The following is a 24,955-nucleotide window of genomic DNA, read 5'->3' as shown; positions in this document are numbered from 1 at the left end:
AGGTCTTACGAGGAAAGGCTGAGGGAACCGAGGCTGTTTTTATTGGATTGAGTTTCAGAGCCATGAGGTTATGCTTCAGCTGTACAAGACACTGGTAAGACCAGACTTGGAGTATTCTATGCAGTTCTGGTCACTGCATTATAGGAAGGATGTGGAAGCTTTGGAAAGGGTTCAAAGGAGATTTACCAGGATGTTGCCTGGTACGGAAGGAAGGTCTTACGAGGAAAGGCTGAGGGAACCGAGGCTGTTTTATTGGAGAGAAGGAGGTTGAGAAGTGACTTAACTGAGACATATAAGATAATCAGAGGGTTAGACAGGGTGGACAGTGAGAGCCTTTTTCCTCAGATGGCGATGGCTAGCATGAAGGAACATAGCTTTAAATTGAGAGGTGATATAGGTGAGATATCAAAGGTAGTTTCTTTACTTAGAGGGTAGTAGGGGGTATGGAACAGGCTGCCTGCAACAGTAGTAGACTCGCCGACATTAAGGGCATTTAAATGGGCATTGGACATATGGATAATAACGGAACGGTGGAGGTGAGATGGGCATCAGATTAATTACACAGGTGTGCGCAACATTCGAGGGCCGAAGGGTCTGTACTGCGCTGTAACGTTCTATATTATCTTTTACATATCTAAACAAAAATCTCTTGCAAATCTTCTTTTCTATTTCTCGCTAGCTTCCCCTCATATTTCATCTTCTCCCCACTTAGTGCTTTTTGAGTTATCTGCTAGTTTTTAAATGCTTCCCAGTCCTCTAACTGTCACCACACTGTACTCTTGCTTTTATACCGTCCCTGACCTCTCTTGTGGGCCGTGGTTGCTTCATTCCCTCCCCTCACCTTCATGTGTTTCTTCCTCCTTGTGTGATAACCCGATTTGTCCTTTCTGATTTTACCTTTGATAGGTCACTTCTATTAATATTTTCAAACAATTTATCCGAAAAGATTGGGATTCTGTATAATGTTCATGGTTCACTCAGCGAGTCTTCCCCCACAACAAACACACACACACACACCTGTGCACTGGGGAATCAACCTTGGAGAGAGCAGGAACCAGCACAGATCAGGATTGTCTCTTGATTGGTCACTCCCCTCGCTATTCTGCAGCAAGCCAGCCAAAGCGGAGAGGAAATTTAACCCTCACAATATGTGCAAAAACGAAACACCGATTAGGAGAAAGGGAGGACTGCAGATGCTGGAGAGTTCAGAGGCGAAACGTACAGCGCTGGAAAAGTACAGCCAGTCAGACAGTATCCGAGGAGCAGGAGAGTCGACGTTTCATGCATAAGCTCTTCATCAGGAATCTCGGTCGACTCTCCTGCTCCTCGGACGCTGCCTGACCAGCTGTGCTTTTCCTGCGCCACAGTCTTCGGCATAAAAAGAGACTATCAATCAGGAAAGTTATGACCTGGAGGGGAAACAAGGGCCCGGAGCTGTAAAGGCAAACCCTGTCTGAGGAATTGACGGCTGGAGTTTGAGCAGCGAGGTCCGAGGAAGGATTGCTCGAGGAGAGGAGACCTACAGTGCCTCCAGAGATATGCGGGTGAGGTGGATTGGTTCCACTAGATTGCCTACAGTTTCCAGAGATGTGTAGGCTAATGGTGGGAGGGGGGGGGGGATTCGTGTGGGATGCTCTTCGCAGGGTCGGTGTGCACTCGATGGGCCGAATGGCCTGCGTCCACACTGTAGGGATTCTACTGTATCAGACCATGGGTGTCCAACTGGTAAGAAGGAGACTGCGTCAAGCAAAGAACAGATGACCGTGGCTGGAGCACTGAAGGTCAAGCTGGAAGATGGTTGTCGGTGAGGAACTGTAGGGTCAGCGTCCGATTGTTCGGGTGCCACCAAGAGATTGTCCCGAAGAAGGAACCAACCCCAACTCTTTCACAACCAAAAAAAAACAGATGTTGCTGGAAAAGCTCAGCAGGTCTGAAGAGAAGTCAGAGTTAGCATTTCGGATCCGGTCATCTTTCCTCAGAACTCAGCAAGTGGATAGATCGAATCCCGACAGTGCAGAAACAAGCCATTCAGCCCAACAAGTCCACAACGACGCTCCGAAGAGTGTCCCACCCAGACCCATTCCCCTCCCCTATTACTCTACATTTCCCCTGACTAATGTACCTCACCTACACATCCCAGAATTGGCAATTCACCCTGACCTACACATCTTTGGACTGTGGGAGGAAACCGGAGCACCCAGAGGAAACCCACGCAGACACGGGGAGAATATGCAAACTCCAGTTGCCCGAGGTTGGAACCAAACCCGCGTCCCTGGCGTTGTGAGGCAGCAGTGCTAACCACTGAGCCACTCAAAGAACTCAAAAGTTTCAGCTCTTTCCTCACCGAACTGTCGTAGAGCTGCTCAGTGGGGGTTAGCACGTCCAGAGGGCAGAACTGCTAGCCTGAGATTCAAATCCACTGAATCCAGCCACGGAGCTCACCACATGTAGTGAAACTTGAAAGGGTTCAGAAAAGATTTACAAGGATGTTGCCAGGGTTGGCGGATTTGAGCTACAGGGAGAGGGTGAACAGGATGAGGCTGTTTTCTCTGGAGCTTCGGAGGCTGAGGGGTGACCTTCTAGAGGTTTACAAAATTATGAGGGGCATGGATAAGGTAAATAGATAAAATCTTTTCCCTGGGGTCGGAGAGTCCAGAACTAGAGGGCATAGGTTTAGGGTGAGAGGGGAAAGATATAAAAGAGACCTAAGGAGCAACTTTTTCACACAGAGGGTGGTATGGGTATGGAATGAGCTGCCAGAGGAAGTGGTGGAGGCTGGTACTATTGTAACATTTCAGAGGCAGATATGAATAGGAAGGGTTTGGAGGGGTATGGGCCGGGTGCTGGCAGGTGGGACTAGATTGGGTTGGGATTTCTGGTCAGCATGGACGGGTTGGACCGAAGGGTCTGTTTCCATGCTGTACATCTCTATGACTATGACCTGTCTGTCTTTAACCTGACATTTAACCTCCATGACCAAACTTTTGTCTTGTCTGTCAGGTTTTACATGCCGGCTTGGGGGAAATAGAGGGTTTTTAGGCTTATCATCCGGGTTGTGAGTTAAGCATTTGAATCGTTGCAATTCCTAGCATTTTGGAAAGTGCTTTGTGTCAGTAATGAACAGTTACTCCCATTTTACGTAAAACAAGTTGTGTCAGACGTCTTCGCGATAGCTATACCTCAGGGGTAGTATGTTGAGGCACAGGTCAATTGGGAGAGGTTATTGCAATCACTTCACAAAACATTCATCATGTTGGATCCGCAGTTCTCCATTTTGCATCCATCTGTGCGGTTAATGTAGCGTCCTTGACTCTTGGGATGAATTTCGGGACTGTGTCCCGAATTACCCCAGAAACTCCTGTCATTAGCAGGGAAACGGTGGAACCGCAGACTCTTGTTCCATTCAACTCTGGCCAGCTCCTCCCTTGTGTTCATAGCAAGTAATATTCATAGAATCCCTACTGTGTGGAAACAGGCCATTCGGCCCAACAAGTCCACACTGACCCTCCGAAGAGTAACCCACCCATACCCATTCCTCTACCCTATTTATCTACTTTTACCCCAAATAATGCACCTCACCTGCACATCCCTGAACACTGTGAGCAATTTAGCATGGCCAATTCATCCTAACCTGCACATCTTTGGACTGTGGGAGGAAACCGGAGCACCCGGAAAAAACCCACGCAGACACGGGGGGAGAATCTGCAAACTCCATACAGACAGTCGCTCAAGGCTGGAACTGAACCTGGGTACCTAGCGCTGTGAGGCAACAGTGCTAACCACTTGGCCACCGTGGAGATTCCTTTACTCAAATGTAATACTGGTACATCGGATTCAAATTTCTCTCTGTCAAACTGCTGGGTGAATTTGATCAGATTATGGTTACTACACCAAAGGGATTCCGTTACACTAAGCTCCCTAATCAAGTCTGCCTCATTATGCCTCACCAAATCCAGCTTTGCCTGTTCTCTATTCGATTCTACCACTAGCTACTCCCAAAGAACAATCCCACACATGTTCCATGAATTCCTTTTCTCGGGATCCACGACCAGCCTGATTGTCCCAGTCTACCTGCATATGTGTCTCCCCATGATTATTGTAACACGGGTAAGATCCTTGTGATGCGATGGTTGCTTTCTTGTGCAACCCTGCATTATAGAAAAATCGCTCTTTCGAAACAGCGCTTAAACTGTTGACGACGTAATCGTGTTACAGCCAACACGTTTTAAACATTCACGCTTTAGAAACAGTCCCCAATCCATCAATCACGTTACAGCAAATTTGTGTTAACGAAACACGTTAGAGCGGAACGACCTGCTGTACCTTTCTTACACGCCGTTTCAATCTCCGGATTTATTTTCTGCCCCACGTCCTGAGGACTGCTAGGAAGCCTGCACGTAATTCTCATCAGGGTCCTTTTATTCTTTGTGGCTCCTCAACCCTACCCACACAGATTCCTTGCCTTGTGACTCAATATCACTTCTTCCTATCGATTTCATTCCTTATTAATAAGGCTGGCCTCACCCGCTCTGCCCATCAGCATGTCATAGAGTCAGAGATAAACAGCACGGAAACAGAACCTTCGGTCCAACCCATCTGTGCCGACCAGAAATCCCAACCTAATCTAATCCCATTAGCCAGCACTTGGCCCATATCCCTCCAAACCCTTCCTATTCATATACTCATCCAATGCCTTTAAAATGCTGTAATTATTCCAGCCTCCACCACTTCCTCTGGCAGCTCATTCCATACACGCACCACCCTCTGTGTGAAAAAGTTGCCCCTTAGGTCTCTTTTATATCTTTCCCCTCTCAGCCTAAATCTATGCCCTCTAGTTCTGGACTTTCCCACCCCCCCGGGGAAAAGACTTTGCCTATTTATCCTATCCAAGCCTCTCATGATTTTATAAATGTCCTTTCAATACACGTATCCTTAGAGATTTAGTTCCCAGCCCTGGTCCGGTCAGAGCCAAGTCCCTGTCAAACCCACAAAGTTGTATCCACCATATTCAATCTGCGCTTTGAGTTTATGAATGTTGGCCCATATGCTGCGTGTATTTAAGTACAACACCCTCAGTCCTGTGTTGATTGCACCACTTCTCACAGATACCCCCTCACTTGCTGTATCTACAGTTAGATTCCTGACCTTTTCTCTCTGTCCTATTTGATGTTCTGGAAGATTTCATAACCTCTGCTTAGCCCTTGCGCCACCTTTATCTTTGTCCATAGTTTCCCATGCAATTAAACCCATGCCCCAGTATTCAGTTCAAGCCTCATCCACTGCCGTGGTCATGTAATTTGCAAGGAGTCTGGTCCCAGCATAGAGTCAAAGAGATGTACAGCACGGAGACAGACCCTTCGGTCCAACTCGTCCATGCTGCCCAGATATCCCAATATAATCTAGTCCCACCTGCCAGCACCTGTCCCATACCCCTCCAAACCCTTCCTATTCAAACACCCATCCAGATGCCTTTTAAATGCTGTAATTGTACCAGCCTCCACCACTTCCTCTGGCAGTTCATTTCATACACGCACCACCCTCCGTGTGAAAAGGTTGTCCCTTAGGTCCCTATTACATCTTTCCCCTCTCACCCTAAACTTATGGTCTCTAGTTGTCTAGATCCCAGGGAAAAAGACTTTGTCTGTTCATCCTATCCATGCCCCTCATGATTTTATAAACCCCTATAAGGTCACCCCTCAACCTCTGATGCTCCAGGGGAAACAGCCTTGGCCTAGTCAGCCTCTCCCTGTAGCTCAAACTCTCCAACACTGGCAACATCCTTGTAAATCTTTTCTGAACCCTTTCAAGTTTCACAACATCCTTCCGATAGGAAGATCAGAATTGCACACAAGATTCCAAAAGTGGCCGAACCAATGTCCTGTACTCAATACTCTTGACCAATAAAGGAAAGCATACCAAACACCTTCTTCACTATCCCATCTACCTGCGACTCCAATTTCAAGGAGCTATGAACCTGCACTCCAAGGTCCCTCTGTTCATCACGATTCACCAGAACAGTTCCCTCTTTTCCCGGTACTGGGGCCAATTTCCCATGAGTTTGAATCCATTTCTCCCACACCGAGCTCTGAGCCACTTGGTTGCCTCTTCCACGTGTTGACCTAAAGCCAAATAGCTCAAGGATCAGGTCATCATCTAGAGATTACCACCTTTGTGGTTCTGCTTTGTAACTTAGTCCCTGGCTGCTGACATTCCCTCAGCAGAACCTTCTTCCTGCTTCCAGCTACCCACACGGACCTCGACAAATGGATCTTACCCCTCCCATTCCAAGTTCCTCTGCAGCCCAGATGAGAATATCCTGAACCTGGACACCAGGCAGGAAACACAACCTTCAGGACACTTGATCGTGTCCAGACAGAACAATGACTATTCCCCTGACTATACGATTCCCAATTACAACTATATTTCTCTTCCCCTTTTTGAATAACTCCTTGCACCGTGGTACCATGGTCAATTGGCATGTCCTCCTCAGATATCTATTTCTTATCCACACAGGGAGCATGAATCTCAAACCTGTTCCAACAAACTCGAGGGCTGAGGCTCCTTCAGCACTATCTTATGGATCCCTATACCTGCCTCGCTCATGGTCAGACCCTCCCGTCTCTGATAGCTGACTGAATTCGAGGTTGTTAAGCTAAGAGGTGGGATAGCTCCTGAAGCACAGCATCCAGGCAACTCTCTCTCTCCCGGATGCGTCGCTCTGTTCAAAGCTCAGACTCCAGCTCATCAACCAACACTCGCTCCAGATGGGGTCACTACGAACCACAATAAGGACCCACCAGCCCCCACATCAGACAGAAACAATACATCACTTGGCTCTGAATCTCTATGTTATTTACTTAGTTCTGAATTCGATTTTTAAAATTTTCCTACTGATCTTTTACTTCGTAACCTGTAACCTATAAATATTTCCCCTACTTACCTTCAACCTGAAAGTAACCTTTGACCCACAATGAAACTAGTTGCTGTAACCAACGGACAAAGTTATCGTTTCTGTGTGATGTCAATCTTTGCACTGTGCTTACAGAATCCCTCCAGTGTGAAAACAGGCCCTTCGGCCCAACAAGTCCACACCGACCCCTCCGAAGAGCAACCCAAACAGCCCATTCGCCTACCCTATATCTACCCCTGACTAATGCACCTAACCGACACATCCCTGAACACTATGGGCAATTTTGCATGGTCAATTCACCCTGACCTGAACATCTTTGGACTGTGGGAGGAAACCGGAGAGTCGTCCCATTCCGGCCTCAGTCGAAGCAAAACACTCAGAGACAGTATAGTTTTACCTCCTTCGTCTTTGTTCCAGGCCCTGGAGGGAGAGAGAACGATCGCCCATGTGCACAGGGACATGAGTTCATGGTCTTCTCTGGAACAGCAGTTTCTCAATGAACTATATAGTCATTTTACAGGGAGGAGCATCCAGATAAGGCAATATGCATATTGATTGGGGTGGCCGTTACAATCAACAACTGTTAATAGGAGAGATTGAGCCATCTGGTGTTATACAATAAATGCTCTTAACTTTAACTGGCTTCACATAATGAATGTGTTGCACCTTTTTAAACTGACTTTGCATAATGAACGCTTCTTCATCTTGTTAAATGGCTTTAAATAAAGACAGCTTTTTCACCTTGTTAAACCACTAATCCTTGCCTCCAGCACCTCATTGTTTACTGCAAGTTCTTATCTGATCCAAGTCATGCTAGCTGAGACTTTGGTCACCCAAAACCCAACTCTTTCCCAACTTGCTCCTACCTTATACACTTTCTCAGGAGCCCCTGGAGGAAACCCACGCAGACATGGGGAGAACTTGCAAACTTCACACAAGACAGTTGCCCGAAGTTAGAATCGAATCCGGGTCCCTGGCACTGAGGCAGCAGCGCTAACCACTGAGCCACCGTGCTGGGCCCCGAACCTGGGCTTCTTTTGATCATTTAAAAAGACCTTACAAACAATGAACCGATAAAGCACCTCTTGCCCTCTACACGAGATTCCAATGCTGCCTACAAATCCCACAAACTACGTACTTACTCGGGCTGTCTCTCACTCTGGATGTGAGCTTGCCTGCCTGATAGTGCGCAGCTGACAGTCAGTCCTCTGGGGTTGCTGTAAGTTGGATAACTGGGTGAAACTCTTCCCGCCCTTAAGGCAAGTGAACGGTCTTTCTCCTGTGTGAGTTCGCTGGTGTACACGTAAGGTGGATGCCTGAACAAATCCCTGCCCACAGTCAGAGCAGATGAATGGTTTCTCCCGAGTGTGAATTCTCCAGTGTTCGCATAACTTGGACGACTGAGCAAACCCCTTCCCACACTCAGAGCAGGTGAAAGTTTTTTTCCCAGAGTGAGCTCCCTGGTGTGAATGTAAATTGGATAACTGAGTGAATCCCTTCCCACACTCAGGGCAGATGAATGGCTTTTCTCCTGTGTGAGTTCTCTGATGTTGATTTAAGTTGGATAACTGAGAGAATCTCTTCCCGCACTCATAGCACGTGAACGGTTTCTCTCCAGTGTGAGTTCTCTGATGTCGATTTAAGTTGGATAACTGAGAGAATCTCTTCCCGCACTCAGGGCAGGTGAACGGTTTCTCTCCAGTGTGGATTCTCTGGTGCACCTGTAAAGTGGACAACTCAGTGAATCCCTTCCCACAGTCAGAGCAAGGGAATGGTTTCTCCCCGGTGTGCGCTTCCTGGTGTGAATGTAAGTCGGATAACTGAGTGAATTCCTTCCCGCAATCGGGGCAGGTAAATGGTTTTTCTCCAGTATGAGTTTGCTGGGGTTGCCGTAACTTGGAGGACTGAGCAAACACTTTCCCACAGTCAGAGCAGGTGAATGGTTTCTCCCCTGCGTGAACTTTCTGATGTACATGCAATCCAGATGAATTAGCGAACCCCTTACCACATGTGGTGCAGATGAATGATTTCTCCCCAGCGTGACTTCTCTGGTGTGTCTGTAAGCTGGATAAATGAGCAAATCTTTGCTCACAGTTGGAGCAGGTGAACATTTTTTCTTCAGAGTGTATTCCCTGGTGCACCTGCAAGGTGGATAACCGAGCGAATCCCTTCCCACAGTCAGAGCAGATGAATGGTTTCTCCCCAGTGTGAGTTCTCTGGTGTCGATATAACTTTGATGACTGTGCAAATCCCTTCCCACACTCAGAGCAGGTGAATGGTTTCTCCCCAGTGTGAATTCTCTGGTGTACGTGTAAAGTTGATGAATGAGCAAACTCCTTACCGCACTTGGTACAGATGAACGGTTTCTCCCCAGTGTGAGTTCTCTGGTGTACATGTAAACTGGATAAATGAGCGAACCCCTTACCACACTTGGCACAGGTGAATGATTTCTCGCCAGTATGAGTTCTCTGGTGTATCTGTAAGCTGCATAAACGTGCAAATCCCTTTTCACACGTGGAGCAGGTAAATGGCTTCTCCCCAGTGTGTTTGCGCCGATGAACGTCCAGCCTGGATGGAAATCTGAATCCTTTCCCGCACTCCACACATTTACATGGTTTCTCCATGGTGCCAGGGTCTTTGTGCCCTGTCCACACTGAAGGATCAGTTAAATCTTGAGCCAGACACAAAACACATGTGCGTCTTTGCCCCGCTTTAAACGGTGCAATTTACTTTTGTAGTCATGCAACAAAAGGAAAGCTCCTTGCACAGTCGGTTCACTGGAACGCTCTCGTTCAGGTGTGTCTGTGTCTCGGTGCTCTTCCAGTCACACTGATGTTTGAAACCTTTCCCCTCAGACAAACATTTCTCCTTCCACAATCAGAGGGCAGTGATTTTCAGCTTCTGATGAAGAGAGTGACTCTGCCAGATCTTGACCTGATGCTTTGTTTTGGGTTTCCTTGATGTGACCCTCCTCTTCTAGTCCCTGTGACCAAACAGTTCACTGTCAGTGAGGCAGAGAATTCATTAAACAGACAATTCCAGTTTCTGTGGTGTATTTTCCTCTCTTGTTCCCTCCAAATAATAATTCCCAGTCCCCCACACTCTCTCTTCCTCTCTCCCACCCTCATTCCTGGGTGAAATCCCAATAAAATATTGGATAATTATCTCCAACCCATTCTGACTAATGGTTACAGCTGGAGACAAGACCATGACCCCATTTTGAGGCAACTGCTAAAATGGCCACCGCGCATGTGCACAGTCGTTCAGGGAGCAAATCATGCTGCGCATGTCTGCCTCTCCGGGCGGGGGGGGGGGGGAATGATTGACGCAGGATGCGGACCAATAGTGAGTGAAGGGGCAGGCCTGGATGACTGTGGCACCGGGCTGGTCCTCCAACCAATCGGAGTCAACGAAGGGGCGGGACCGGTCTACAGAGCGAAGCATGCGCATCGCTGGAGCTGGAGCTGGAAGGACCGAGGGTGGGATTTAAAGGGACAAAGGGCGGAACCTTGAGACAGGAACATGCCCCCCCATCCCCAAGACCCCAGTTAGAAACTGCAGCAACTTCCACCCAAGGAAACCTTTTTGAACTGACTGCCAGTGAGGGAGTCTGGAAATTCCTGTGAATGGGGTTTGGAATAACTATAAGAAATAGGAGCCAAAGGTTAGACAAGGAACACAGTGAAGTGTTGAAACCACAGGTAGCCAGAACCTCAAGGTCATATCTGCCGACAGAACGTCGGTGTTCTGCAAAACAGTCACCCAGTCTGCACTTTGTCTCCAGAATGGACATGAGACTGCATTGTCAGCAACAAACACAGTAGGCTAGACTGAAGTGCAAGTAAATCGCTGCCTCATTCTGGAAGCTGTGTCTGCAGCCTTGGATAGTGAGGAGGGAGGAAGCAAACACACGAGATGTTACAGCTCCTGTAGCTGTTTGAGAAAATACCACAGGGCTGTGGGGCGGCACTGGGAGTGGACGTAGAGTGGACTGAGGGGTTCCAGAAGAAATGCCCCTTGTGGGAAGTTGACAAAGGAGGGGAGGGGAATATGTATCTGCTGTGGCAATCCAATAGAAGTGGCAGAAATGGAATCTAATAATCCTTTGAATGTGGATGTTGTTGGGGTGGGCTATTTTTCTCTGTCTCTGGGCTCCATCTCCACCTATCATTTCTTCCTCCCGTCTCCATCCACCCCTCCTTTAGCATATATATGAAATTTGTGCCAGCTACGATCAGTTCTGAAGAAGGGTGATAGGACCCAAACCGTTAACTGATTTATTACAGTTACATGGACCAAGGTACAGTGAAGTTTGACTTACTTGCTTGACAGACAGATCGTACTGTAACAAGTACATCAGGGTAACTGAAGAGAGTGCAGCAAACAGAGTTTTAGCTGCCGAGAAGATGCAGAGAGGGATCAATATTAACGTTAAACCGGTCCATTCAAATATCTGATAATAACAGGGAAGAAGCTGTTCTCTGATATCTTTCCACAGGTGCTGCTGGAAAGTTTTTCCAGCAAATTCTACTTTGTTTCTGATTTTCTCATCCACAGTTCTTTGTTTGCTTTTGTTAGGAGATGACTTATACACAGCAATTTCCACCCAAGGAAACCTTTTTGAACTGACTGCCATTGAGGGAGTCTAGAAATTCTTGTGAATGAGGGTTGGAATAACTATAAGAAATAGGAGCCAAAGGTTAGCCAATGAACACAGTGAAGTGTTGAAACCGCAGGCAGCCAGAACCTCAAGGTCATATCTGCTGAGAGAACGTCGGTGTTCTGCAAAGCAGTCACCCAGTCTGCACTTTGTCTCCAGAATGGACATGAGACTGCATTGTCAGCAACAAACACAGTAGGCTAGACTGAAGTGCAAGTAAATCGCTGCCTCATTCTGGAAGCTGTGTCTGCAGCCTTGGATAGTGAGGAGGGAGGAAGCAAACACACGAGATGTTACAGCTCCTGTAGCTGTTTGAGAAAATACCACAGGGCTGTGGGGCGGCACTGGGAGTGGACGTAGAGTGGACTGAGGGGTTCCAGAAGAAATGCCCCTTGTGGGAAGTTGACAAAGGAGGGGAGGGGAATATGTATCTGGTGTGGCAATCCAATAGAAGTGGCAGAAATGGAATCTAATAATCCTTTGAATGTGGATGTTGTTGGGGTGGGCTATTTTTCTCTGTCTCTGGGCTCCATCTCCACCTATCATTTCTTCCTCCCGTCTCCATCCACCCCTCCTTTAGCATATATATGAAATTTGTGCCAGCTACGATCAGTTCTGAAGAAGGGTGATAGGACCCAAACCGTTAACTGATTTATTACAGTTACATGGACCAAGGTACAGTGAAGTTTGACTTACTTGCTTGACAGATAGATCGTACTGTAACAAGTACATCAGGGTAACTGAAGAGAGTGCAGCAAACAGAGTTTTAGCTGCCGAGAAGATGCAGAGAGGGATCAATATTAACGTTAAACCGGTCCATTCAAATATCTGATAATAACAGGGAAGAAGCTGTTCTCTGATATCTTTCCACAGGTGCTGCTGGAAAGTTTTTCCAGCAAATTCTACTTTTGTTTCTGATTTTCTCATCCACAGTTCTTTGTTTGCTTTTGTTAGGAGATGACTTATGCACAGCAATTTCCACCCAAGGAAACCTTTTTGAACTGACTGCCATTGAGGGAGTCTAGAAATTCTTGTGAATGAGGGTTGGAATAACTATAAGAAATAGGAGCCAAAGGTTAGCCAATGAACACAGTGAAGTGTTGAAACCGCAGGCAGCCAGAACCTCAAGGTCATATCTGCCGACAGAACGTAGGTGTTCTGCAAAACAGTCACCCAGTCTGCACTTTTGTCTCCAGAATGGACATGAGACTGCATTGTCAGCAACAAACACAGTAGGCTAGACTGAAGTGCAAGTAAATCGCTGCCTCATTCTGGAAGCTGTGTCTGCAGCCTTGGATAGTGAGGAGGGAGGAAGCAAACACACGAGATGTTACAGCTCCTGTAGCTGTTTGAGAAAATACCACAGGGCTGTGGGGCGGCACTGGGAGTGGAGGTAGAGTGGACTGATGTCGACCATTCATCCCCCTCAAACCTCTCCAGCTATTTTAACAGATCATGGCTCATCTGCCCCAGGCCTCCACTGCCTTTTGTGTCAGCTCATCAAAGGCCTCAATAGCCCCAAAACGTTTCAAAAAATCTATACACATCTTTTGAAATTACTTTCAGTGATCTAGCCCCCACAATTCTCTAGCTAGAAAATTCCAGACCTTCACTACTCTTTTAAAAAAAAAATTTCTTCCCTTCACAATTTAAAATTAGAGTGCCATTATTCTGTAACAGTGTACCTTATATACACTCATAGCAACATCTCAATATCTATCCTTTCAAACCCCCCTCCCAGATGTTGTGTTTCAATAAGGTCACTTCGTTGTCCCAAACATTAATTAGATTAGATTCCCTACAGTGTGGAAACAGGCCTTTCGGCCCAAGTCCACACCGACCCTCCGAAGAGCTACCCACCCAGACCCATTCCCCAACATTTACCCCTGACGAATGCACCTAACACTATGGGCAATTTAGCATGGCCAATTCACCTGACCTGCATGTCTTTTGACTGTGTGAGGAAACCAGAGCATCCGGAGGAAACCCACGCAGACACGGGGAGAACGTGCAAATTTCACACAGTCAGTCGCCCAAGGCTGGAATTGAACCCGGGATCCTGGCGCTGTGAGGCAGCAGTGCTAACTGCTGAGCCACCATGCTGCCCATATGGCATTTCTTCATAACTGAGACCTAATCTGCTTAGCTATTCTGGATAAGTTAACCCCTTCACTCTAGTAATTAGCTGAGTAAATCTCTTTTGAACTGTTTCCAATGCCAGTATATCATTTCTTAAAAATTGTGTACATTGCCACAAGGAGAAAGTGAGGTCTGCAGATGCTGGAGATCAGAGCTGAAAATGTGATGCTGGAAAAGCGCAGCAGGTCAGGCAGCATTCAGGGAACAGGAGAATCGACGTTTCGGGCATAAGCCCTTCTTCAGGAATGAGGAAAGTTTGTCCAGCAGGCTAAGATAAAAGGTAGGGAGGAGGGACTTGGGGGAGGGGCGTCGGAAATGTGATAGGTGGAAAGAGGTCAAGGTGAGGGTGATAGGTCAGACTGGGGTGGGGGCGGAGAGGTCGGGAAGAAGATTGCAGGTTAGGAAGGCGGTGCTGAGTTTGATGGATTTGACTGAGACAGGCTGGGGGGAGGGGAGATGAGGAAACTGGTGAAATCCGAGTTCATCCCTTGTGGTTGGAGGGTTCCTAGGCGGAAGATGAGGCGTTCTTCCTCCAACCGTCGTTTTGTTGTGGTCTGGCGATGGAGGAGTCCAAAGACCTGCATATTCTTGGTGGAGTGGGAGGGGGAGATGAAATGTTGAGCCACAGGGTGGTTGGGTTGTTTGGTCCGGGTGTCCCAGAGGTGTTCTCTGAAACGCTCCGCAAGTAGCCGGCCTGTCTCCCCAATATAGAGGAGGCCACATTGGGTGAAGAGGATGCAATAGGTGATGTGTGTGGAGGTGCAGGTGAATCTGTGGCGGATGTGGAAGTTTCCTTTGGGGCCTTGGAGGGAGGTGAGGGCGCAACCGCAACCCCTGCAACCTTGACCTCTTTCCACCTATCACATTTCCGACGCCCCTCCCCCAGTCCCTCCTCCCTACCTTTTATCTTAGCGTGCTGGACAAACTTTCCTCATTCCTGAAGAAGGGCTTATGCCCGAAACGTCGATTCTCCTGTTCCCTGGATGCTGCCTGACCTGCTGCGCTTTTCCAGCAACACATTTTCAGCTACATTGCCACAAGTGCAGTCTCACCAACATCTTGTACACTTGAAACAAAACTTCCAAATTATATTTCCCTTAATTACTCGCACTTGCACCATAATTTGTTTTGTGTTTCATGCACAACACCCCTCTGTGCTGCTCTTTATTGGAGTCTCCATTTAAATCACAGTCTGCCTCTTGATTCTTCCTACCAAAAGTCCATGACCACACACTTTCCGACATTAAAATTGCATCTTGCCATGTTTTCGCCTACACACTCAATCTATACATACATTTCTACAGATCCCTCATGTTCTCATCACAAGGGGAGAATTAACGCACAACAAACTCAAACCAAGTGAAATGCATTTGGCTCTTCCGAATTTCTATCCTCGACTGACTGTGATGGATTTTGGAAACTCTGTTGATAAGGGCTTAGAAGGGAGGATTTATGAGCAGCAAACCCGACTGAGTTTCTGTCCCAGACTGACAGCAATTTTCTTTTGCAAATATTTTTTATTGGACATTGGGGAAACTTCCTTGAGGCGGAAACCTCAAACCAAATCACCGTCACCGCACACCATCCTGATTGGAACTGCACTGACGGATCCTTCACGGTCACTGGGTGAAATCCGGGAACTCCCTATATTGTGGGTGTCCCGACAACCCACAGGCTGCTGTCTTTTGAAGAGGTAAGCCCAAAACCACTCTCTCCGGGGTCCATTTAGTGCCAGCCTTGTTAGAGACACACACATCCCGTGAAAGATTAAAGAAAAACAAACCTGCACTCTGAACGGAACGGGTGGTTAAGAAGGCCGATGGGACACTTGCCTTTACTTGTTAAGGTAGTGAACAGAACAGCAGGGTTTAAGATAGAACTGGAAATGTTATTGATCAGGCCACAGCTGGGGTGTTGCACACAGTTCTGGTCACTGCACTGCATTGGAGAGGGTGCAGGGGACATTCACCACAATGTTCCTGGGATGGAGCAGTGTAACCATGAAGAAAGGCTGGACAAGCTCCAGTGTCGTCTTTGAAGCAGAGAAGATCGAGAGGGGACCTGACTGAGGTTGCAAAATGATGAGAGGCAGACGTAGGGAATGACAGGAAGAAACTTCTCCCGTTTAGTCACAGGATCAATAACAAAGCTACACGGATTGAAGATACAGGGCAGGAGCATGAGAGGGTATTTGAGAAGAAACCGTTTCCGCCGGAGGGTGGTAGGTATCTGGAATTCACTGCGTCGAGGCAGGAGCCATCAGAACGTTGAAGAAATATTTTGATGAATGACCAAGGAGTAAGTGCTGGGAAAAGGGATTGGATTAGATGGGCACTTGACGACTGTATTGGACACGATGACCCAAAGGGTCTCCTTCTGTGCTGTATTACTCAATTACGCTCCCTAATGTTTCACATCCTTTCTGAAGTACGGCCCCCTAGAACTGGACATTCCAGCTGAGGCCAAACAAAACCTGAACAGTGGGGCAGTCCCAGACAGATTGAAAGGGGAAAAAAAAACAAACATGGGGAAATAGACAGCCGATCACTCATCATTAGAAAGTGAAGAAATTCGTGGTCACTATTTCGGGTGGGACTTCTTCAGGATGAACAATTCCCACCACCAATGACACCCCACCTCCACAGAACAGGATTCTGGGTAATCCAAGATGGAGGACAGGAAATCTTTCTGGCTCTAACAGGTTGCTCCTTTTTGAGGTATTTTAGGTGTTGGAAGTGTGAATTCCAGGAGCATAAATTACTGTTTTATATGCTGCTGCATTGCTTTGGAACTTTGGAAAAACAAAAAGAGTCAAAACAGCACTTTTAAAAGGGAGAGGAACAGACAAAGGTGAGGTCAGTGTAGGAGAGAGAGAGAGAGAGAGAGACAGAAAGCAACCCACACTGCTCCCTGACACAGCAGTGAACCTGCCCAGGTACTGCCTTTACTGTTGGATTCATGTATCACTGGACATCAGAGTGCATCTGGGAAAATTAACAAACAGTGAAATTCACAACTAATCCTGGAGGAACCTGTGTAGGAGAGGTCACAGCACAGAGATGGATCAGTGAATATTTTTAAGTGTTGCCTTACAGTAAGTCTGCAGTAGTGAGTAAACTGGTTTCTTTCTTGATTATATGTTTAATTGAGATATTAAAAAATATAAGCCATAAGTATTACGTTAGGCTGGAGCACTGTTTTGTAGAGGAATAAGACAGTGCTATTTTCGGGGAGTGTAGATTGAAAGAAACAAAAATGACCTTTAGTAGAGTGACATGCTCTTCTTGTTGGATGTGGGAGTTCAGGGAGAGTTTACGTGTTACTGAGGATTATATCTGCAATAAATGCCATTGGTTGAAAATCCTATCAGATCGAATGGATCGATTGGAGCGACAGTTAGAGGCAATGAGGAATTTACAAGAGTCATAGAGATGTACAGCATGGAAACAGACCCTTCGGTCCAATCCGTCCATGCCGACCAGATATCCCAACCCAATCTAGTCCCACCTGCCAGCAGCCGGCCCATATCCCTCTAAACCCTTCCTATTCATATACCCATCCAAATGTCTCTTAAATGTTGCAATTGTACCAGCCTCCACCACTTCCTCTGGCAGCTCATTCCATACACGTCTATAAGGTCACCCCTCAGCCTCCGACGCTCCAGCCAATACAGCCCCAGCCTGTTCAGCCTCTCCCTGTAGCTCAGATCCACCAACCCTGGCACAAGAGCAAGGGGATGTGATGGACGTCAGTTATAGGAAGGGAGGAAAGTCACAGATACAGTTACATAGATGGGTTAACTCCAGGAAAGGTACGAGAGGTAGACAGGTAGTGCAGGAGTCTTCTGTGGTTATCCCCATTTCAAACAAGTATGCTGTTTTGGAAAATGTAGGGGGTGATGGATTCTATGCACAAACAGCCAAGTTTCAGGTATTGAGACTGGCTCGAATGCAATGAGGGGTACGTCGGGTTCCAAGAGATCAATTGTGTTCGGAGATTCTCTGGTCTGAGACACAGATGTTTCTGTGGCCAACTGCGAAAAATCATAATGGTGTGTTGCCTCCCTAGTGCCAGGATCAAGGATGTCTCAGAGAGGGTGCAGAATGTTCTCAAGGGGAAGGGCATTGTACACATTGGAACCAATGACATAGGAAGGGAAAAGGATGAGATTATGAAGGGACAATATAGAGAGTTAGGCAGCAATTTAAAAAGGTCCTCGAGAGTTGTAATATCTGGATTACTCCCAGTGCTGCAAGCTAGTGAGGGCAGGAATAGGAGGATGTGGCAGATGAATGCATGACTGAGGAGCTGGTGTATGGTAGAAGGATTCACATTTTTGGATCATTGGACTCTCTTCTGGGGTAGAAGTGACCTGTACAAGAAGGACAGATTGCACCTGAATTGGAAGGGGACTAATATAGTGGCAGGGAGATTTGAAAGAGCTGCTCAGGAGTATTTAAACTATTAAGGTGATGGGGTGGGACCCAGGGAGATAGTGAGGAAAGAGATCAATCTGAGACTGGTACAGTTGGGAAAAGGAGTCAAACAGTCAGAGCAGGCAGGGACAAGGTAGGACTAATAAATTAAACTGCATTTATTTCAATGCAAGGGGCCTAACAGGGAAAGCAGATGAACTCAGGACATGGTTAGGAACATGGGACTGGGATATCACAGTATTTACAGAAACATAGCTCAGGGATGGACAGGTTTGGCAGCTTGATGTTCCAGGATACAAATGCAACAGGAAGGACAGAAAGGGAGGCAAGAGAGGAGGGGGAGTGGCGTTTTTGATAAGGGATAGCATTACAGCTGTACTGAGGGAGGATATTCCCGGAAATACATCCAGGAAAGTTATTTGGGTTGACCTGAGAATTAAAAAAAGGGATGATCACCTTATTGGGATTGTATTATAGACCCCCGAATAGTCAGAGGGAAATTGAGAAACAAATTTGTAAGGAGATCTCGGTTATCTGTAAGAATAATAGGGTGGTTATGGTAGGGGATTTTAACTTTCCAAACATAGACTGGGACTGCTATAGTGTTAAGGGTTTAGATGGAGAGGAATTTGTCAAGTGTATACAAGAAAATATTCTGATTCAATATGTGGATGTACCTGCTAGAGAAGGTGCAAAACTTGACCTACTCTTGTAAAATAAGGCAGGGCAGGTGACTGAGGTGTCAGGGGGGAGCAGTTTGGGGCCAGCGACTATAATTCTATTAGTTTTAAAATAGTGATTGAAAATATAGACCAGATCTAAAAGTTGAAGTTCTAAGTGGGAGAAAGGCCAATTTTGATGGTATTAGGAAAGAACATGCAAAAGCTGATTGGGACAGATGTTCGCAGGTATAGGGACGGCTGGAAAATGGGAGCCTTCAGAAATGAGATAACGAGAATCCAGAGTAAGTATACTCCTGTCAGGGTGAAAGGGAAGGCTGGTAGGTATAGGGAATGCTGGATGACTAAAGAAATTGATGGTTTGGTTGAGAAAAAGGAAGCATATGTCAGGTATCGACAAGAAAGATCGAATGAATTCCTAGAAGAGTATAAAGGCAGTTGGAGTATACTTAAGAGAGAAATCAGGAGGGCAAAAAGGGGACATGAGATAGCTTTGGCAAATAGAGTTAAGGAGAATCGAAAGAGTTTTTACAAATACATTAAGGACAAAAGGGTAACTAGGGAGAGAATAGGGCCCCTCAAAGATCAGCAAGGTGGCCTTTGTGTGGAGCTGCAGAAAATGGGGGAGATATTAAACGAGTATTTGGCATCAGTATTTACTGTGGAAAAGGACAGGAAAGATACAGAATATAGGGAAATCGATGGTGATACCTTGAAAAATGTCCATATTACAGAGGAGCAAGTGCTGAGTGTCTTGAAACACATAAAAGCGGATAAATCCCCAGGACCTGATCAGGTGTACCCTCGAACTCTGTGGGAAGCTTGAGAAGTGATTGCTGGGCCCCTTGCTGAGATATTTGTATCATCGATAGTCACAGGTGAGGTGCCGGAAGACTGGAGATTGGCAAATGTGGTGCCACTGTTTAAGAAGGGTGGTAAGGACAAGCCAGGGAACGATAGACCAGTGAGCCTGACCTCAGTGGTGGGGGCAAGATGTTGGAGGAAATCCTGAGGGACAGGATATACATATATTTGGAAAGGCAAGGACTGATTAGGGATAGTCAGTGGGAAATCATGTCTCACGAACTTGATTGAGTTTTCTGAAGAAGTAACAAAGAGGATTGATGAGACCAGAGTGGTGGACGTGATCTATGTGGACTTCAGTAAGACATTCGACAAGGTTCTCTATGGGAGACTGGTTAGCAAGGTTAGATCTCATGGAATTCAGGGACAACTATCCATTTGATACAGTACTGGCTCAAAGGTAGAAGACAGAGGGTGGTGCTGGGTCCTCTACTTTTTCAGACTGGAAGCCTGTGACCAGTGGAGTGCCACAAGGATCGGTGCTGGGTCCTCTACTTTTCGTCATTTATATAAATGATTTGGATGTGAGCATAAGAGGTATAGTTAGTAAGTTTGCTGATGACACCAAAATTTTTGATTTCCCACTTTAAGTGTGCTCCTACACTGTTTATGGTCCCCTCGGGATTCACTTGGGGGGGCAGGGTCTTCTTGTCTCATTGGAACCTCTTCTGGGGTAGAGGTGACCTCTACAAGAGAGACAGGTTGCACCTGAACCGGAGGGGGACCAATATCCTTGCGAGGAGTGTTACCCCGGAGGGTTTAAACCAGTTTTGGCCGGTTGGCACTCTGAATAAGAGAGGGGCCTTCGAGAAGTCAAGGGAAAATACACTAGCCATCGAGAACAAGTTTACTACTCAGGATAGCCCGGGGCACAGCAAAGGGAAGGAAAAGACTTCTGGTTTAAAGTGCAATTATTTCAGTGCACAAGGCCTGACGGCTTAGGCAGACGAGCTCAGAGCAGGGATCGGCTCTGGGGACTGGGATATTCTAGCCATAACAGAAACATGGCTGAAAGGAGGACAGGACTGGCAACTCAGTGTTCCAGGATACAGAAGCTACAGGCGGGACAGAAGGACAAGTAATTGAGGAGGGGGTGCTGCCCTTTTGATAAGGGAGGACATAACAACAGTGCTTAGAGAGAATATTCTTAAGGTGTCATCAAATGAGGCCATATGGTTAGAACTTAGAAACACGAAGGGGATGGTCACTCTGTTAGGACTGTATTATAGAACCCCAAATAACCAGCAGATACTAGAGGAGCAGATTTGTAGAGAAATTGCAGATACCTGTAGGAATATTAGAGTCGTATTGGTTGGAGATTGTAATTTCTCCTGTATTGACTGGGCCACCCAGAGTGTAAAAGGCCCAGACGGGGTGGAATTTGTTTCCTAAATCACTATGGAGAGGGCCCTACCCAGAAGGGTGCAACACAGGACCTCCTCTTCGGAACTAATTTCAGGCAAGTGTCTGAAGTGTCAAATATGTCAAAGAGCACTTTGGGACCAGTGACCATCACTCTCCTATAGTTTAAAATAACTATGGAAAAAGATAGGGACAGGTCCATATCATTAAGGTGCTGAACTGGAGCAGGGCCAATTAGGCAGGATCTATTGGAGTCTGTTTGAAGGAAAAGGAACGACTAGCAAATGGGAGGCTTTTAAAAGTGTGATATCAAGAGTCCGGGGACCAGTATGTCCCTGTTAGGGTGAAGGGAAAATTTGGCAGCTTTAGGGATCCTTGGCTGACGAGGGATATTGAGGGTCTGGTCAGGAAAAAGGTGCCATACATTGGGTTTAAGCTAACGGGCTCAAGTGAATCCCAAGGGGACCATAAAAAGTGTAGGAGCACACTTAAAGTGGGAAATCAAAAGAGGGTGTGAGATGGATCTGGCAGATAAGGTTAAAGATAATCCCAAGAGGTTCTATAGCGATATTAAGCATAAAAGGGTGGCAAGGGAGAGAAATAGCATGCCCGTTTATGTGTGCAGCTGCAGGAGATGGGGGAAATTTTTTAATGAATATTTCGCCTCGGTGTTTACTGAAGAGAGAATCAAGGATGCTAAGGAAAGAAGGGAAAAAAAGAGGGGATGTTTTGGAACGCACACATATTACCAGAAAAGAGGTGTTTGTCGCCTTAAAGTTCATTAAAGTGGATAAATCCCCTGGGCCTGATCAAGTCCATCCTCAGACATTGTGGGAGGCTAGGCAAGGAACTGTAGAGGACTTTGCAGAGATTTTTGTTTCAATGTTAGCCACTGGTGAAGTTCCAGAAGTCTGGAGGGTGGCTAATGTTGTTCCATTGTTTAAGAAAGGTAGCAAAGACAAGCCAGGGAACTCCAGGCCAGTCAGCCTGACATCAGTGGTGGGCAAATCGTTGGAGAGGATACTGAGGGACAGGATCAACTAACATTTGGATAGTCTGCTTGGGGATAGTCAACATGGATTTGTGCGCAGTGGGAAGTCATGTCTGACAAATCTTCCAGAGTTTTTTGAAGAGGTAACCAAAGGGATAGATGAGGCCTTTGACAAGGTCCTGCACAGCAAGCCAGTCATCAAGGTTAGGTTGCATGGGATGCAGGGAGAGCTAGCTAACTGGATACGAAATTGGGTCAATGGTAGGAAACAGAGGGTGATGGTTGAAGGTTGTTTCTCGGACTGGAGGTGTGTGACGAGTGGTGTGCCACAGGGGTAGGTGCTGGGACTATTGGTATTTACATAAATGATCTAGATGTGAATATGCAAGGCGCGATTCATGAGTTTGCGGATGACACAAAACTAGGAGGTATCGTTGATTGCGAAGAAGGTTATCAGAGGGATCACGCTCAGATGGGGAAGTGGGCTGAGGATTGGTAAATGCGATTCATCACAGATAAATGTGAGGTGTTGCCTTTTGGAAAGTCAAACCAAGATAAGACTTATACAGTAAATGGTAAGGTCCTGAGGAGTATTGTGGAACAGCGGGAGCTAGGAGTACAAGTACATAGTTCATTGAAAGCAGCGTCACAGGTAGACAGGGTGGTGAAGAAGACATTTAGCATTCTGGCTTTCATCAGACAAGGAATCGAGTATAGGATTTGGGACGTCATGTTATAGTTGTGTAAGTCATTGGTGAGTCCACATTTGGGGTATAGTGAATAGTTTTGGTCACCCTGTCATAGGAAAGATATAGTTAAACTGGAAAGAGTGCAAAGAAAATTGACGAGGATGTTGCCAGGAGTAGTAGGCCTGAGGTAGAGGGAGAACTTGGCCAGGATAGGACTTTATTCCTTGGAACATAGGAGAATGAAGGGTTACCTTACTGAGGTGTATAAAATCATGAGGGGAATAGATTGGATGAATGCAGATAGTCTAATTTTCCCCAGAGATGGGGAATTGAAAACTAGAGGACATAGGTTTAAGGTGAGAGGGAAAAGATTTAAGAAGGACCTGAGGGGCAACGTCTTCACACTGACAATGGTGCGTACATGGACTGGGCTGCCAGAGAAAGTTGAGGCAGGTACAACAGCAGCATTTTAAAAAACACAGTCAGAGGGGTACATGGATGGGAAGGGTTTAGAGGGATACAGACCAAATGCGGGTAATTGGAATTGGCTGAGTGTGCAACGTGATCAGCATGGAACAGTTTGGGCCGAAGGGCCTGTTCCCATGCTATATTACTCGATGACTCTGTGTTGTCCAATGGTTGGAAGCTAATTATACGTGTGACAATGTTTACCGGCCAGTATGCAGGTGAATAAAAACAACATGCAAGCAGTTAGCAATAATACGATAACTGGGTGCCAGAAGAGGTAGGGGACTGCTCAAGCACTGGGTGATCTTCCCTTAAGTAATTGGTCAGTGGTGCGGTCAAACACAGAACATTACAGCGCAGTGCAGGCCCTTCGGCCCTCGATGTTGTGCCGCCCTGTCATACTAATCTGAAGCCCATCCCACCTACACTATTCCGTGTACGTCCATTTGCCTGTCCAATGACGACTTAAATGCACTTAAACTTGGCAAATCTACTACCGTGCAGGCAAAGCATTCCATACCCTTACTAGAATCCTCTGAGTAAAGAAACTACCTCTACAACTGTCTTATACCTATCTCCCCTCACTTTAAAATTGTGTCCCCTCATGTTTGCCGTCCCCATACTTGGAAAAAGGCTCTCCCTGTCCATCCTATCTAACCCTCTGATTATCTTGTGTGTCTCTATTGAGTCACCTCTCAACCTTCTTCTCTCTAATGAGAACAGCCTCAAGGCCTTCAGCCTTTCCTCGTAAGACATTCCTTCCATACCAGGCAACATCCCAGTAAATCTCCTCTGCACCCTTTCCAAAGCTTCCACATCCTTCTTATAATGCGGTGACCAGAACTGTACACAATACCCCAAGTGTGGCTGTACCAGAGCTTTGTACAGCTGCAGCATAACCTCCTGGTTCCAGAACTCAATCCCTGTATTAGTAAAGGCCAAAACACTGTATGCCTTCTTAACAACCCTGAAAAATGTGTTGCTGGAAAAGCGCAGCAGGTCAGGCAGTATCCGAGGAGCAGGATAATCGACGTTTCGGACATAAGCCCTTATATTTAAAAAATAAGAAGGGCTTATGCCCGAAACGTCAATTCTCCTGCACCTTGGATGCTGCATGACCTGCTGCGTTTTTCCAGCAACACATTTTTCAGCTCTGATCTCCAGCATCTGCAGGCCTCACTTTCTCCTAATTGATTTTAACCTACTGTGAATCCTCTTGTAAGGATGCCTTCCTTGAAGAAGCTCTCTTCCTCCCTCTACAAAGATTTCAGTGAGTCCCTCTCTCACTGCACCCCCCAGGTCATCTCCTCGGCCCTGAAGCTCTTCAGCCACGTCCTCAAACAGACTCGCTACCACAGCCACATCTCCTTCCTCAGCACCTGTCTACGGAACCGGCTGACCCCACATGGACTCCGGACCACGTTCAGACCAACAAAATAAGAAGGGCTTATGCCCAAAACGTCGATTCTCCTGCTCCTTAGATGCTGCCTGACCTGCTGCGCTTTTCCAGCAACACATTTTTCATCTCTGATCTCCAGCATCTGCAGTCCTCACTTTCTCCTTCTTAACAACCCTGTCAATCTGGGTGGCAACTTTCAGGGATCTGTGTACATGGACACCGAGATCTCTCTGCTCATCTGCACTCCCAAGAATCCTACCATTAGCCCAGAACTTTGCATTCCGATTACTCCGGCCAAAGTGTATCACCTCACACTTGTCCACATTAAACTCCATTTGCCACCTCTCAGCCCAGCTC

General features: G+C 46.7%; 1 protein-coding gene across 1 annotated transcript in view; it reads right to left on the bottom strand.

Annotated features, from left to right (window-relative positions):
- Window positions 1–24,955, bottom strand: part of LOC122543502 (zinc finger protein 208-like) — a 53,345-nt gene that overhangs the window by 14,349 nt on the left and 14,041 nt on the right. Inside the window, exon 2 of the mRNA XM_043682258.1 lies at window positions 8,053–9,310. Coding sequence (XP_043538193.1) covers window positions 8,065–9,310 — 1,246 coding nt within the window. The 3' untranslated portion in view covers window positions 8,053–8,064. The remainder of the gene's footprint in view (window positions 1–8,052; window positions 9,311–24,955) is intronic.

The sequence above is a fragment of the Chiloscyllium plagiosum genome, chromosome 44 (genome assembly GCF_004010195.1).
Source record: "Chiloscyllium plagiosum isolate BGI_BamShark_2017 chromosome 44, ASM401019v2, whole genome shotgun sequence".
Taxonomy (NCBI): Eukaryota; Metazoa; Chordata; class Chondrichthyes; order Orectolobiformes; family Hemiscylliidae; genus Chiloscyllium; species Chiloscyllium plagiosum.
This window is presented reverse-complemented; position numbering and strand designations above follow the sequence as displayed.